This window comes from Halichoeres trimaculatus, unplaced genomic scaffold (genome assembly GCF_033239565.1).
Source record: "Halichoeres trimaculatus isolate MK-OKI-2021-1 unplaced genomic scaffold, fHalTri1.1 fHalTri1_scaffold_13, whole genome shotgun sequence".
Taxonomy (NCBI): domain Eukaryota; kingdom Metazoa; phylum Chordata; class Actinopteri; order Labriformes; family Labridae; genus Halichoeres; species Halichoeres trimaculatus.
The window spans coordinates 17477520-17490770 of record NW_027437191.1 but is presented as its reverse complement, the minus strand read 5'-3'; the positions used below and the strand labels follow the sequence as shown (position 1 = coordinate 17490770).

General features: G+C 40.9%; 1 protein-coding gene and 1 long non-coding RNA gene across 2 annotated transcripts; both read right to left on the bottom strand.

Annotated features, from left to right (window-relative positions):
• On the bottom strand, positions 1-2931 carry LOC141802181 (uncharacterized). The gene is made up of 3 exons (XR_012599460.1): positions 2742-2931; positions 2481-2563; positions 1-174 (listed from the first exon to the last, which is right to left on the bottom strand). It is a non-coding gene; the product is annotated as an uncharacterized LOC141802181 (long non-coding RNA).
• Positions 2932-5144: 2213 nt separating this feature from the next.
• On the bottom strand, positions 5145-12794 carry gnpat2 (glyceronephosphate O-acyltransferase 2). Its single transcript, XM_074685046.1, is given in 16 exon segments — positions 5145-6070; positions 6198-6259; positions 6390-6483; positions 6563-6659; positions 6818-6958; positions 7393-7472; positions 7582-7839; positions 8295-8536; positions 8845-8975; positions 9211-9362; positions 10846-10921; positions 11027-11238; positions 11241-11400; positions 11501-11677; positions 11765-11965; positions 12676-12794. Coding segments are annotated over 16 exon segments (2148 nt in total). The 5' UTR covers positions 12688-12794; the 3' UTR covers positions 5145-6017.
• Positions 12795-13251: the final 457 nt, after the last annotated feature.

Here is a 13251-nt window from a genome sequence, read left to right as displayed (position 1 = left end):
TTGTCTGTGGGAGGTGTGAGAGAGACAGCTTTGTCTGGAGACCAGTTGTTGCTCAGAAAGAGAGGTCTCATCACTTTTCTGTACTTTTACTCTTCTAAAGGAGCCCCTGGGCTCGGACAGGCTCCTTTCTCTCTCTGCAGTGCTCTTTAAATCTGCTGTCCTGCTGTCCTGAAACTTCAAATGGGTCAATGATGAACACACATTTCTACCCTGTTTGAAAATATTATTGATATTATTCATTAAGAAGTTTTCGCTTTACACTTACACTGGTTATTTTTATGTAAAGCACAAGCGCCCTCTGCAGGGCAAATATAAAGAGTGTGCCTTAGAGTGTTGTATTGCATTGAGCTCTTCTGTACTACCAGATACTTTAGTAGTTTTGACTTGCTGTAGAGTGAATTTGTTTTTGTCACTGTGCTCTATGGTGAAGCTTAATTTTCCACAGTTAGTTCAATTATTCTGTGTTATTGATAATTGCACACAAGATAACTTTTTCACTAGAATAAAAATCTTATATTTAAAAGTTAATGGCTTGTTGCTAAAAAATAATTATCTTGTATAATAGTTCACACAAAACACTGATCTAAAGTGCGCAACATAAAAAATTGCTGTTTCTTTTTTTCGGGTCATAAATCATTCCTACAAATAATTATCTTGTTTTAATTTACACAGTGATGCTTCCAACAAAATTACAATCTTGAACATACAAAATATCTTGTTCCTGATAACTATTTTTTGTCCACAAGATAATGGCTTGTACTCACAAAATAACTATCTTGTACGTACATAACAATATCTATATATCCCCAAAAAAAACTTTTTGCACTAAACAATATGTTGTGTTTTCACAACATATTGTGGCACACACAAGATAATAGCTTATTTCCACAAAATGCTAACTGAAAGCCAGAAGATCAAAATTTCCCCCTACATAAAAGTTATCTTTTGTCTATGAGAAAAGAACTTTTACCCACAAATGCTTATCTTGTGCACACAAGATAGTGACTGGATTCTACAAAACAACTACCCTGTACATAAACGGGTAAAGGTTTATTGTGCTCAAAAAATGTCCTGTTCTCACAAAACAACTACCCAAGGCACAAAATAATTACTTGGTTTCACCAAACCTTGATGTAATGTGCACAAGATAATTAGTTGTCCCCACAAAATAACTATCTTGAGTGAACAAGATAATAACTCGTCACCATAACTAACAGCTATCTGGTGCACAAAAGGTAATGATTTGTCCCAGCAACATAAGCCTCTTTTGCTTGCAGGATATTTTGTCTTGTGTGGGCAAGATAATAGCTTGTTTTTTTTTTTTGTTTTTTTTTTTTGTTTTTTTTTTTGGATTTTTTTTTTTTGTTTTTTTTTTTGGGGGGGGGGAGTTACGTAGTTGAAAAACTATACAATAACTGGACTCAAGGAGCAACATGGAAAAAGTTTCTTAACCTAGGTGTTTTTTCCCATTATTTTGAAAATAAAAGCAGGAAAGAGCAGTAATATGTTTGAATTAATATTTTTAAATAAATGTGTTTTCATAAATCTACATGAATTTAATGTTTTAACTGTAGTTTTTTCCCAAAATTGTTTTATTCTTGACTTTTAAGGAAATGCATTAAATTTGGCTCACCTTACTTGACTCTCCCCTGACCTCATGCTCTATTTCCTACATTGCATCACATTCCAAATAATATTTTATCTGACTACCACACTTCCCTGAACGCTGTAAATTTAAAGGCTGGATATGAAATGTGGACTCCATAAATCCCAGCTGGGGTTCACAGATGGCCCAGACACCACCGTGTAGTCGAACAGAAGGCAGCACAGGCCACCACAACAAGTACTGACAGATCATGTCACTACCTGGAAACCTGAACTGTCTCATACTGTAACACAAACACACATGGTGGAACGTGCATGTCAGTGAACTTCACAGATGTAGCACAACAAACATGGCAGCTCTCTTCCTTACTGTGTTATTGTTGTGTTTGTCAAGAGTGATGTCTAAATGTTCTGCACTTGGATGAGTTTTTTTCCTCTGCATGTCATCTGACCCAACCCCGTGCTTTTTCCTCTATTGTCCTAAATCAAGAGGGGATTACGGTGGCTACAGTATCTCTCTTTCAATAACCTGAAACCTTTCCGTTCCTCTTTCCAAGGGACACTGAGATTCCAGCTGTGCACATTCAGATGTGACAGGGTTCAGACAGGAAAGGTAGACAGGCAGCCATGCATTCAGAGAACAAAAAACATGTGGTCTCTAGGCTAGCCTGTGTACACATACTGTGCCAACACAGCCTTCCCACATTAAAAGACTGGTTGTAAATTATCAGCTGATAAAAGCACAGCCTTTAAATGTGAAGAAGGAGTATAGGTGAGTGTGCTTGAGGGAGTGAAAACTACCCCTATCATATGTCCATGCAAAATGTGTGCCTTCCTCAATCAGAAGTAGGGGAAACTTAATATTGGTGTTTTACCTCAGATTTCAGCAGGCTGACAGGACAAGGTGCGTGGAAGGTGATAACGCCGTTAGGTGTGCGTTTCTTCTTAGACTTCATCACTAAAGCAAGAAAAAGAATTTTGATTTTACTTTTTAAAGCTATATAGTGCCACGGTAGATTGTGTTCAGTGACACTTTAAGAAATTCAAGTATCTAGTTACATGTAATCTTGAAAGTATTTCCAGTTTAACAGGTAAAATCCAGCATGTGTTACCATAGCAGTGTTTTAGTTTCTTACCTTTGTTTACACGAAGAGGTGTGGGTCAGAAGTTCACGGTTCAAACGGCCAGAGGAGTACTAAAGCTCACGTTTTAACAAGTCAAACAGAAACGTGTCCAGTGCTACCAGCTTTAGTCCTCCAACACCCAGCCTCAGCTGTCAACATAAGCACAGAGAGAGGAGGGAGAGGCCTCCTCCAGGTGTCCAGTCGTCTGAAGGCTTTCTGTTGCCATGGCACCGACGCACGAGCAGGCAAAGGCTTAAACTGGGGACGCACGCGGCTCTCAGCGCGAGACAAGACCCTCTGCTCAACTGGCTAGTTTACATCCAACACAACGTCAAGGTGTGTCAGTGTCAGCCGCTTGATTTTTTAACCGGAACCAAACACAATGAGTGAGACAAGTTATTATTATTATTTTGTTTTGGTTTGTTTTTTTTCTGAACCAAAAAAAAGCAGTTTTACAATCCTGAAATTCACAATAACTACATCAATAAATCTTGAAATGTCGAATTAGTAAAATATATACTATATTAAATTATACAGTTCTGTGTGGGAAATACCTCATTTATTTATTTATTTATTTATTTATTTATTTATTTATTTATTTATTTATTTATTCATTTATTTAAAATCATTATTGTTATTTTTGGATGGGAACATTCAAACTGTCCCATATTATCATCAGTGAAAACCTTTTTTCAACAGTGTGATGCAGTAATAAGAAACCAGCGTTGGGGATTCTTTTAAGACACTGAACGGTGCAGTAGGTCACTGAGTATGCGCCTGCTGACACCTCAGATGCACCTTCCCGATGTCCCGCAGAGGCTGCAGCGCTGCTCCTCACCTGCCGGAGATGCCACTGACTTAATGTTTAAGTGGCCAACTAGCTGCGTAAAAGCAGGGCAGGGCTTGGCCTGGGCATAATTTGGGATTTCCGCAACTTTCTTTCTTTTCGTTGCCGAGTCCAGGACCGGGGACAGACTACATGGATTGGTGGACTTCGCTGGCAGCGAGTATTGCCCTGCTGTGGATTTTCTGCTTCATAGATGGTAAGGGAAACTGTTGGAGAAGGACTGTCTGATTTTTCAGGAACGTTACAGCACTGGTCTAGAGAGATTAAACTGGTTCAAACTTTGAGCACAAGAATAAGAGAATTTAACTGTGTGAGTAGAATGTAATTAAGATAAAATGTTAATTTTTGACGGAAAATATCAGACTTTTTCTGTCATTCATGCCATGAAGTAGTAATCAGACTTGATAAACTCTTATGAGAATAGATAGCAGTTCTTGGACATCATCATAAAATCCTTAAATTCGAGTGACATGTCACAAGGTGGCTCCGTTGAAATAAACACTGTATTTCACTAACTTGTTGCATACATGTTGCTTTTTAGCGTGCCAAGTGTTAATTCTAAGCTTGATTCAACCTCGAACATTCCTTCCTTCTTGTCAGGCTATTTGTGCAAGCCATTTAATGAAACTGATAGTTAGAAAAGGGTTAATACTTTAAAACTCTTGCTGTCTGTGTGTTTTGATCTGGACATCCCATGCTCAGGGGGCACGCGTAAAGACGCGCCAAGTCCCCCTCGTTGCGTGCTCAGGTGATAACTGCTGGCCATATATCTGGGGAACTTTAATCCAGTGGCAGACGCTGTTTGTAATGGTTGCTGACATTAGCCACTGTGTTGATAAGACTCCAGCTGACCCCGTTACCCTTCTATCTGCAGGCAATGCCGTGCTTGAGCTGCGGCTGCTCTTCCATGCTTTGACCAAAGCCGCTTGCCACCTGTATCTGGCCCTGCTCCCGCTGCGCCGAGCAGCTACCCACTTCGCCGATTGTGCGAGGTACCTGGTCAACCATGCTCAGCAGGCCCCGTCTCCTCAGGGCTACCCCGTCCAAAGCCAGCCCCTGGCCCGGAAAGGCACGCTGCACTTCCTGGAGGGCATGTGTGTGGTGTGTGAAACTGTTCCGAACCTGATGGGTGCAGCGCTGAGCGTTGGTGCAGCTTTCTGCCACATGATTCAGGGAGGTTTCTACGTCTTGGCAGCAACGCTGCGCACCATCCAGATGAACCTGTTCTCCCAAATGAACGGTGAGAAGGATAGATGGGACAAAGAGCGACATAGAGCCAAGGAGAGCGAGAAAAAGCTAAATTCTAAAGTGCTGGAATACATCTCGGTATTTTGTCAAGACCCTGTCAGCGCTTTACGCATCAAAGTTGACGTACCACCGGTTTATAGATAATCATTGTCTCAACAATCCTTGGTTAATTGGCATAAAAGAGGCCTTCTTCTAACTTCTGAGTGGATAAAGATGCTGCAGAGATGACCGGAGGTGGAACTTTGACCTCTGATGTCCACTCACAGTATATTCAAGTGAAATAAAGAAAGGATACAGTATGATTAAAAAAGAATCTATGGTGCATTTTATTACATGTTTTACATTCAATGAGATGTAAAAATTACAATAAATGTCTCACACAATTGAAACATCACATCTTTGATGGGTAATGTTATTTTGTATTTGTGGTTACTATTATATTAAGATTTCAACGATTTTCAGCACGATGTAGTGCTAGGCACAGTTACGTCTCACAACCAGTCTTTACTATAATTTCACTCACCCTATCATCATTGAGTTACTGTTAAGTGTTAAATCAAATAGCCCTACTTTAAAAAGTACAGTCACAGTTCTGTCTTAAATCACAGATATCCCCACAGCATGTCTTATAAAAGTCTTCACACATTTTCTTTTTTGCTAACAGCAAAGAAGCTGATGTGGAGATAAATGGTTTTAAACCTTGGAAATGTGGCATACTCCTATGATTTTTTATTTCACTATACCTTCTCAATAACCCATCATTTGAGACATGGTTAAATGATCCTGATCAGATTTTCCATGGCTCACATCATGGTCACAGAAATTCAACACTGAACCAGCATTAGCTTTCTATCCAGATGGTGATGTCAGAGAAACGTGTCAATCTTCGGTCACCTGTGGGTCACCATATCAGGCCATGTGGTTTAAGCTTACTCCTGTCAGATGTGTAAGGGATGAGATCGTGCACGCAGAGCAGGCAGCAAATGGTACAGAGTGGAATGCTGCCAGATTCGGTCAGGCCTCTGGCAGCCAGGACAGAGAGTATCTAGTTTGAGAATTCAGGAGCCCTGATTCCTACAGATAACTTCTTTAAGGCACAGAGGACAAAGTGGTCACGGAAAGGACAAAAGAGGGTCAGCTAGGGTTAACAGGACTGTGAGCTGATACCAAAGATGGATCAGTTCCAGCGGCGACTAAAGTCTTGCGCCAGGTGGAGTGAGGAGAGACTGAGGAGGGATTTTTCCAGCTAGAGAAAAAGAAGAAAGACTGTTAGTTGATGAGGACATTCAAGTCAACAAACACATTCAAAGGCACAGTTGATTTGTAAATGCAAAACAGACACAGCTCATCTTTATCAAAGTACCACAACTTACAGAGCATGTCTCCAATTCTTCTAACAGCATCTTTGTTTACTCTGAATTCATTCTGCTCAGACCTGTCATTTAAAGAGAAAGAGAAACTTAAGGTGTATGAGTGTGGCATTAGAGATACAGACAGCTTATCAATCACCTCAGAAGATGAGATTAAAACCAAACAGGTTTGCAGGGGCTAATCTTGTTACTCACGCCCTCAACTTTGTCACAATCTCCAGCCTTCGCAGGGCAGACAAGGCATTTTTCTGTGTGTCAGATGACAGGGCCTCATAGGTGTGCAGCTCCCCTGAAGAGAACAGAGACACTGAGCTCATCAAGTGACGACAGTTCCAGGAGCCAGAGTTGTTTTATGTTTCATGATTTACCTGAGAGGATTAGCTTTGTGGTCAAGTTTCTCATATCAGGTAGGAACTTTTTCTCTGAAAACGGATGACTGAGTCCACAGAGGTACTGAAACACCACCTGGACATGAAAAACAAACACTCCACTGAGGCTGGGAGGATCTGCTAAGACTTGAATATCAAATGCAGGGTGTGAAAACTCAACAAAAAATCAGAGCTGATCACTTATCAAACAACCTGAGGTGGACGGTGAGGTCAGAGGGAATAAAAGTAAAGGACCTGATAAGTGTCTACGAAGGGTTGAAAAAGTTCCTGCAGGAAGGATAGCACCTCCAGCCCAGACCCTGATGCCGTCACTTCTTGTTGACTGACATGGATCGCACCACATTTTTTCAGGTGGAAACAAGCCTCCTCAAAGTCCTGATAAATGCAATGAAAAAAAAGAACAGTTTAACACCGTTAAAGTCACATTTGATGTAAACTCAGTTTTTCTAGGTTGTATCTAAAGACCTTTTGAAAATTAAATTTGGTATGAAAATTTTTTGAAGCTAAGAAAAGTAGTAGTCAAAATGTCAAAGCCATCTCTCCAAAACACTTGGCCTGACTATTCTTTCCAACCAGCATGCCAGGCTGATAGACAAGCAGGTTAGTTATTCAATCATATTATTCAGAGGAATTCAAATGAGTGGACACAATTTTCAATGTCCTGCAACCCCACAGTCATTTCTTTTGTTTTGGTCTTACGCACTCTGCTGGGTGACTTTTAATGTGGTTTAAAAGGACAATAATCCTCTCTGTGATCTCTGCTCTGTAGTGCTCGGAGGAAGCCCATCCCTGAGAGACAGGGTTGTTACCTGAGATGACTTTCCAGGAATGAAGATGAACTCAATGGAGAAGACATCCTGAAGAAAGCAGAAGAACGTGAAGAGCTCGTCTGCAAACAAAAAGAGTGAAATGATTTCACGGTTCATAAAGCAAGTCAATCAGATAAGTGAAGCAGAATCTGAGTTGGATGAACCACAAATACGTCACTTGACCCTCACCTCTTTGTGTGGTCTTGGTAATGTGCATGGTTGTAGCAAGCATGGCAGGGCGCACAAATAGATGCAGACACTGATTTCTGTAAGAGGCCAGCATCAGCACTGCTGCTGCTGTCCTGATCACACCCTCCTCTGGGCTGGTTGAACTTTTCCTCGCAGGCTCCTCCTCTTGGACGAGGTAAACGCGTCCTGATTTATGTTGAACTATGGCGCGATGAAGGGCCAAGTTGGACAACATCACATCGGAGTCAGAGACTTCTCCTGCAGGAAAAGACTCAACATTATAACTCCAGAAGGTTTTGTAGTTTAAGGTTAAACAGCATCTGTGCACGTTTGTTGTGATATGCGCTCTTGTTTCTTCCTGCACACATGAGACCTGTAAAGTGAAATAGCTCTGTGAGGTCCTTTAAGGATAAGTTTCTCTAAGTACATTAGTTCACTGAACATCTCCTGAGTGAATCTGAGCCCATGTGCCAGATGACATTGCTCTAATCTGTGTGATCTACCTCAGAGCGCGTCTAAGGACCCTCTTGGGTGAGACGCTGACGGATTAAACAGAAAAGAACCCACTCAGTTATTTTTGTGCATTAACTCTGTCTGGCTCACTTGTAATGCAACATGCAAACACCACCTGCTGGCCGTTCAAGGGACAGGAAGGTACACAATAAATACACAACATTAAAAAATGCAGGCAATACAAGCATCCTAACACACACCCGGCCAGTTAAAGCGAGCTCCAAAATCCACAGCCAGCTTCTGGAGCCAGAGTGTCTTCTCTGTGAGCTGATGCCATGGCAGACCCTCTTCTGTTAGGACCACAGTTGGAGCCTGGAGCAACAGGCAGGCCATCAGAGACCAGGGGCTGATCACAGAGCCTTCCTCTTGGATTCGTACCACCATATGAGCCAGCCAACTCACACAGGCCTGAGTCTCTGCTGAGGGCTTCTGAGGGAGGTCTCTGTGAATACATGAAAAGGGAGAGAAGAGGAGGGAGCAAACAGGAAGAGCAGAAGAGACTCAGCCTCACAAGCTATACTGAGAAACAAGTGAAACAAGTTTCAGCCACCAAGAACACTTTTTTAATGGAAATTTGCAGGGTTATTTTAGGAAATATTGAAAAAAAGGGCTAAGAAAAAATAATTTAGCATACATTAAAAGAATGTGAATCCACGATCTCTTATTGTGTCTGCAATCCTGCTGAACCAGCTGGTTCATATATACAATAAAGTAAAAAGATACATGGATGGATCCTTGAATATATTCTACCTGGGTATGAGGTTGAACTGGCAGCGGTTTATCTTTCCCTGACACAAATGTCGAACTGACTGAGGGCGGCCAAAGTTCACATGCAGGCTCCCGTAATCTTCTTGGAGCAATTTGGTGGCTTTCAACAGACCCTGCAGAGAGTGAGAGCGAGGAGGGCTAAGAATTATTAACAGACCAAATATATTCAGATCTATACAGTTATGGCCTGTGCTAGCTTTATAAAAGTTAAAGACAACATTATATTGATAAATCCCTAATGAGTCGGGGTAGTTTTACAATGAAAACAAAATTAAACACGAGTACAGACATTTTGAATGCCAATAGACGGTGTTTTATTTTCAACTGAGTGATGTGGCTTAGACGTACTGTGGTGCTCTCTTTGGGTTTGGGGACACCCAGCAGCTCATGAGCAAGCAGTGATTCCTCCAGGACTCGGTCGTAGCTGATACTGATGGGGACCAATGTGATGTCAAACACCTCTCCTTTAAAGTAAGGCTCCAACACCATGTGCATCATACCTGCAGACACAAACAGATACTGTGAAATTAACAAGCTGTGATTGAACTGTCTTACTTTTGTTATGGTAAAAAAAGAAACTTTGTTGAAGAAAACATTTCAGAAAGAAACAAAACTCAGTATGTGGAGTACCCATACTAAGATTCAACTCTACAGGCTGAAAAAAATGCTAACATGACTAAGCTGCAGTATCTCAATTGGCCACTTGAGACAGGCTCTGAAAGCTATGGGATCCATTTAACACCCATTTTAAAGAAGAAATAAATATGTTTACAGTCAAAAGTAAAAGCAATTTTCTCCTCAGTAGTTCATGTCTTTCATGATACACACTGCTCAGGGGTGGATTTGTTACACCTCATCTGTTTTGGTTATACTGAGACTCAGACCTGATAATACATTTACACCATTAGAGGGCACCAACCTGTTCACAAACCAATGGAAAACATGACTGAGAGTCTATTTTTCATACAGTCTATGTACCCCAAATTTACAAGGTAACAGTAGAATTACAGGGTTTTTTTTGTCCTCGTAGCTAATTTTACCTAATAAGTGATAACAGTTGGATAACACTTTTATTTTGCATTGTTTGGCAACTTGTTGTAATAGATAGATAGATAGATAGATGATAGATAGATAGATAGATAGATAGATAGATAGATAGATAGATAGATAGATAGATAGATAGATAGATAGATAGATAGATAGATAGATAGATAGATAGATAGATAGATGTGTCCAAGACGTAGTGCAAATGCCCGGGTGCTAGCTGGGGCTGCAGCTCCGACTAATGGCTGCTGCTATGATCCTATATGGCTCTACTTCCTGAATGTCAACAAGCATAGATTACTAACAGCAGATTATAACCGAATATATAACCATCACAAGGATGTAAGTTGTCACCTGAAAGGGGCCCAAAGGCTGGTGTTTGCTACACTCAGCAAACTAATTTGACATCCTTTATTTACAAACTTGGTTGTTCAATACATTTTGCTTAACCCTGACAATTTTCTCACATTAAGACAAGTTAGTTAGTCAGATTTGGTACTGACCCTTAAACAACAAGGAACCAGAGCACAGCATCCCTATCGTCTACTCTCTTATCCAAGTGTTGTCACTTGTAGAAGCCCATAACGTAATAACGAACCATAACGTACTAACGACCCATAACGTAATAAAAGTCCTGAACCTATAACGTAATAACTTTTGACCAATAACGCAATAGCTTATTATGTTATCGGCTCAGTTATTACATTTTCAAAGGCTTTTTTTTGCATCAGGCCCATAGCGTAATAACCGGCCAATAGCGTAATAAGTTATTATGTTATTGGTCAAAAGTTATTACGTTATAGGTTCAGGAATTTTCTTACGTTATGGGTCGTTATTACGTTATGGGCTTCTACATCACTGCATAAATGTTTCAGAATAATTGTAAACGATGGAGTTATCAATGGTAAATGTTGTTAAAAACATTGACATGGACCTTACCTAACTTGGGAGTAAGAGACTTCAGTGTTCGACTTCGCAAGCCCTCCACATAAAACTCCAGGGGAGCAAATCCTGTCTACAGAAAATGATTTCAGATATGAACAAGTTGAAACTATTTCAAAAAGGGAATGACAGCTTACATTTCACAGCACAGATGATGAGGCAGATCATTGTGTCATACCCTGACAATGGTTTTGACATATTCTGACAGCACTGCCCAGTACAGTTTGTCAGAGCCAATCGCACGTCGGATAAAAAAAGCTCCGGAGCGACGCAGTATCTCTCCAATAAGCTTCATCCCAGCAAGAGCTTCACAGTGGAGAGAGGGGGGATAAAGAACAATTTAAATACAATCTCTGCCACAGTCACAGTTTAACATACTGTTATCTGCATAATATTATTCTTTTATTTTAGTAGATACTTGCGAATTCCTGCAGCAATAACAGGTACAGGGATGTCGTAGGTGAAGAGGATGTAGGAAATAACCAGGAAGTCAACATAACTCCTGTGATTAGGCATTAAGATGACAGGGTTCTCCTGAATGGCTTGTTGGAGCTGAAAGGAAACAAAAATATGGTGTGAAAAAGAAATATGAAGCATATTATGAAGCAGCATTTGACAAAGACATGGTGATTTCAGTAGCTGTAAAACTGACCCTATTGAGTCCTTCCATATTAACAAAGATGCTCCTGAAGAGTCTCTTAGACACTTTGCTGAGTGTGTATCCCATCAGTCTGATAAACCCAAGCTGCAGGTTTTGTGACATTTCCTCTAAAATCCCACTCGCCTCCTCCCTCACCTCCTCCACAGATGACCCTGTCTCTGAGGCAACCTGAGGAGGACATCAGGAAACACAGTGACATTGTCTTAATGAAGCAATGAAATATCAAATAAATCTTTCCACATTGCCTCGTCCCACCTCCTTGGCTATGTAGCGTAGATACTGGGACTCTAGCACGGCTTTGTTAAGGTCAGCTGTGGAGCAGGAGGGGGCCCCTTTGTAAGGCTGCGGGCTGAAGGTCCTGAAGGCATGGCCAAGATCACTGCTGCGCCTCCTTTCCTCCAATATATCCACAAACTCCTCCTCATGTAGCTGGCCAGCTCTGTTTGGGTCACTATACTGGAGGAGGGAGTTCAAGATGTTAAAATAAGTGCTCTCTACAATGCAACTAAAATAATTAGCTCTCAGGTAAGTTTGACACAATGCATCAAATGACAACATTTATAATGTGCTGCACAGCTCCTACTAAGTGCATAAAATACGAGGTGTGTGACTTGCAAAGATGTAATTTTTTCTTTTTGGGACTAGTTTTATCTGCTTCCTCTTAATGTCCCTGTGTGTCTTGTGGATGACTAAACTTGCATTATCACACAGAACAAATCAACAGAAATAAAACAGCCATAAATTGTAATTAATTTTACTTACTAGGAGTAAATTTAACATAGTTCATTTGAAAATAAATAACCATAAAGCATATCTTTAAAGTCTATCTTGAGGAGCTGTTTATCTGCAGTCCATACTGTTTTGTACTCTGACCTGCTAATGATGGATTACTGAATGTTTCAAAGTAGGTCAAAGTTTCAGGAGCTAATACTCTCCACTTCTTCTGGACAGCTCTGAGTGCACTTTTCACAGCTTCAAGACGTCGAAAACACAAGCTAAATGCATAAGTAACTGTTTCGGTTTCAGGACCAGCGTTGTGTTATTCAAACCGTTTGTCAGTTTGTAAAACGTGCTTAGGTTAGTACTCTGCTGTGGACGAAAACTAGCGACACAACAAACCGAGGAGAGGCAACAGATGGATACAGACGGGACTCGAAGACTCTTACCGTATTCGTCATTCTGCACGGGAACAGACGCGACTTTCACAGGTGTTTGTCCTCGTCCACTAGTTTCCGCACTTGACAGCTCACTTTGATGCCCCCTACATGCATGCAGGCAGCATCCCGGGGCGCGAGCCAATGGTGTTGGGTTTTGGAAACTCCTCCCGCTCAGTGTAACGTGCAGCCCCCTGCCCTCTAATAACCCCAAACCACACAATGCTGCTGAGAACCAAACTGAAAAAGGGACAATTGAGGTTGTTTTTTGGGGAGAACAGGAAATGTCTTCAAATCCACTCTACTCTAAACTCTAAACTTTCTAAGTGTATTGACTGTGCAGCCAGACCTGACACTGTCTGTGTAGATACGCAGATAAATGTGGTAATATTTTCTACTGAAGATGACCACTGAGAATAACTAACTGTTTTCTGCACAAACTTTTGCTCTAGCATGTCCACAAAACCCATTTATCTATAAAAGGCAGAAGAAGAAAAAAAATGAAAAGAAACATTTTTATAGGACACTCTTGTCTTCATTTTTTGGTATATCTATGACGTCACTCTCCCCATCTTTAATGGTCACTTT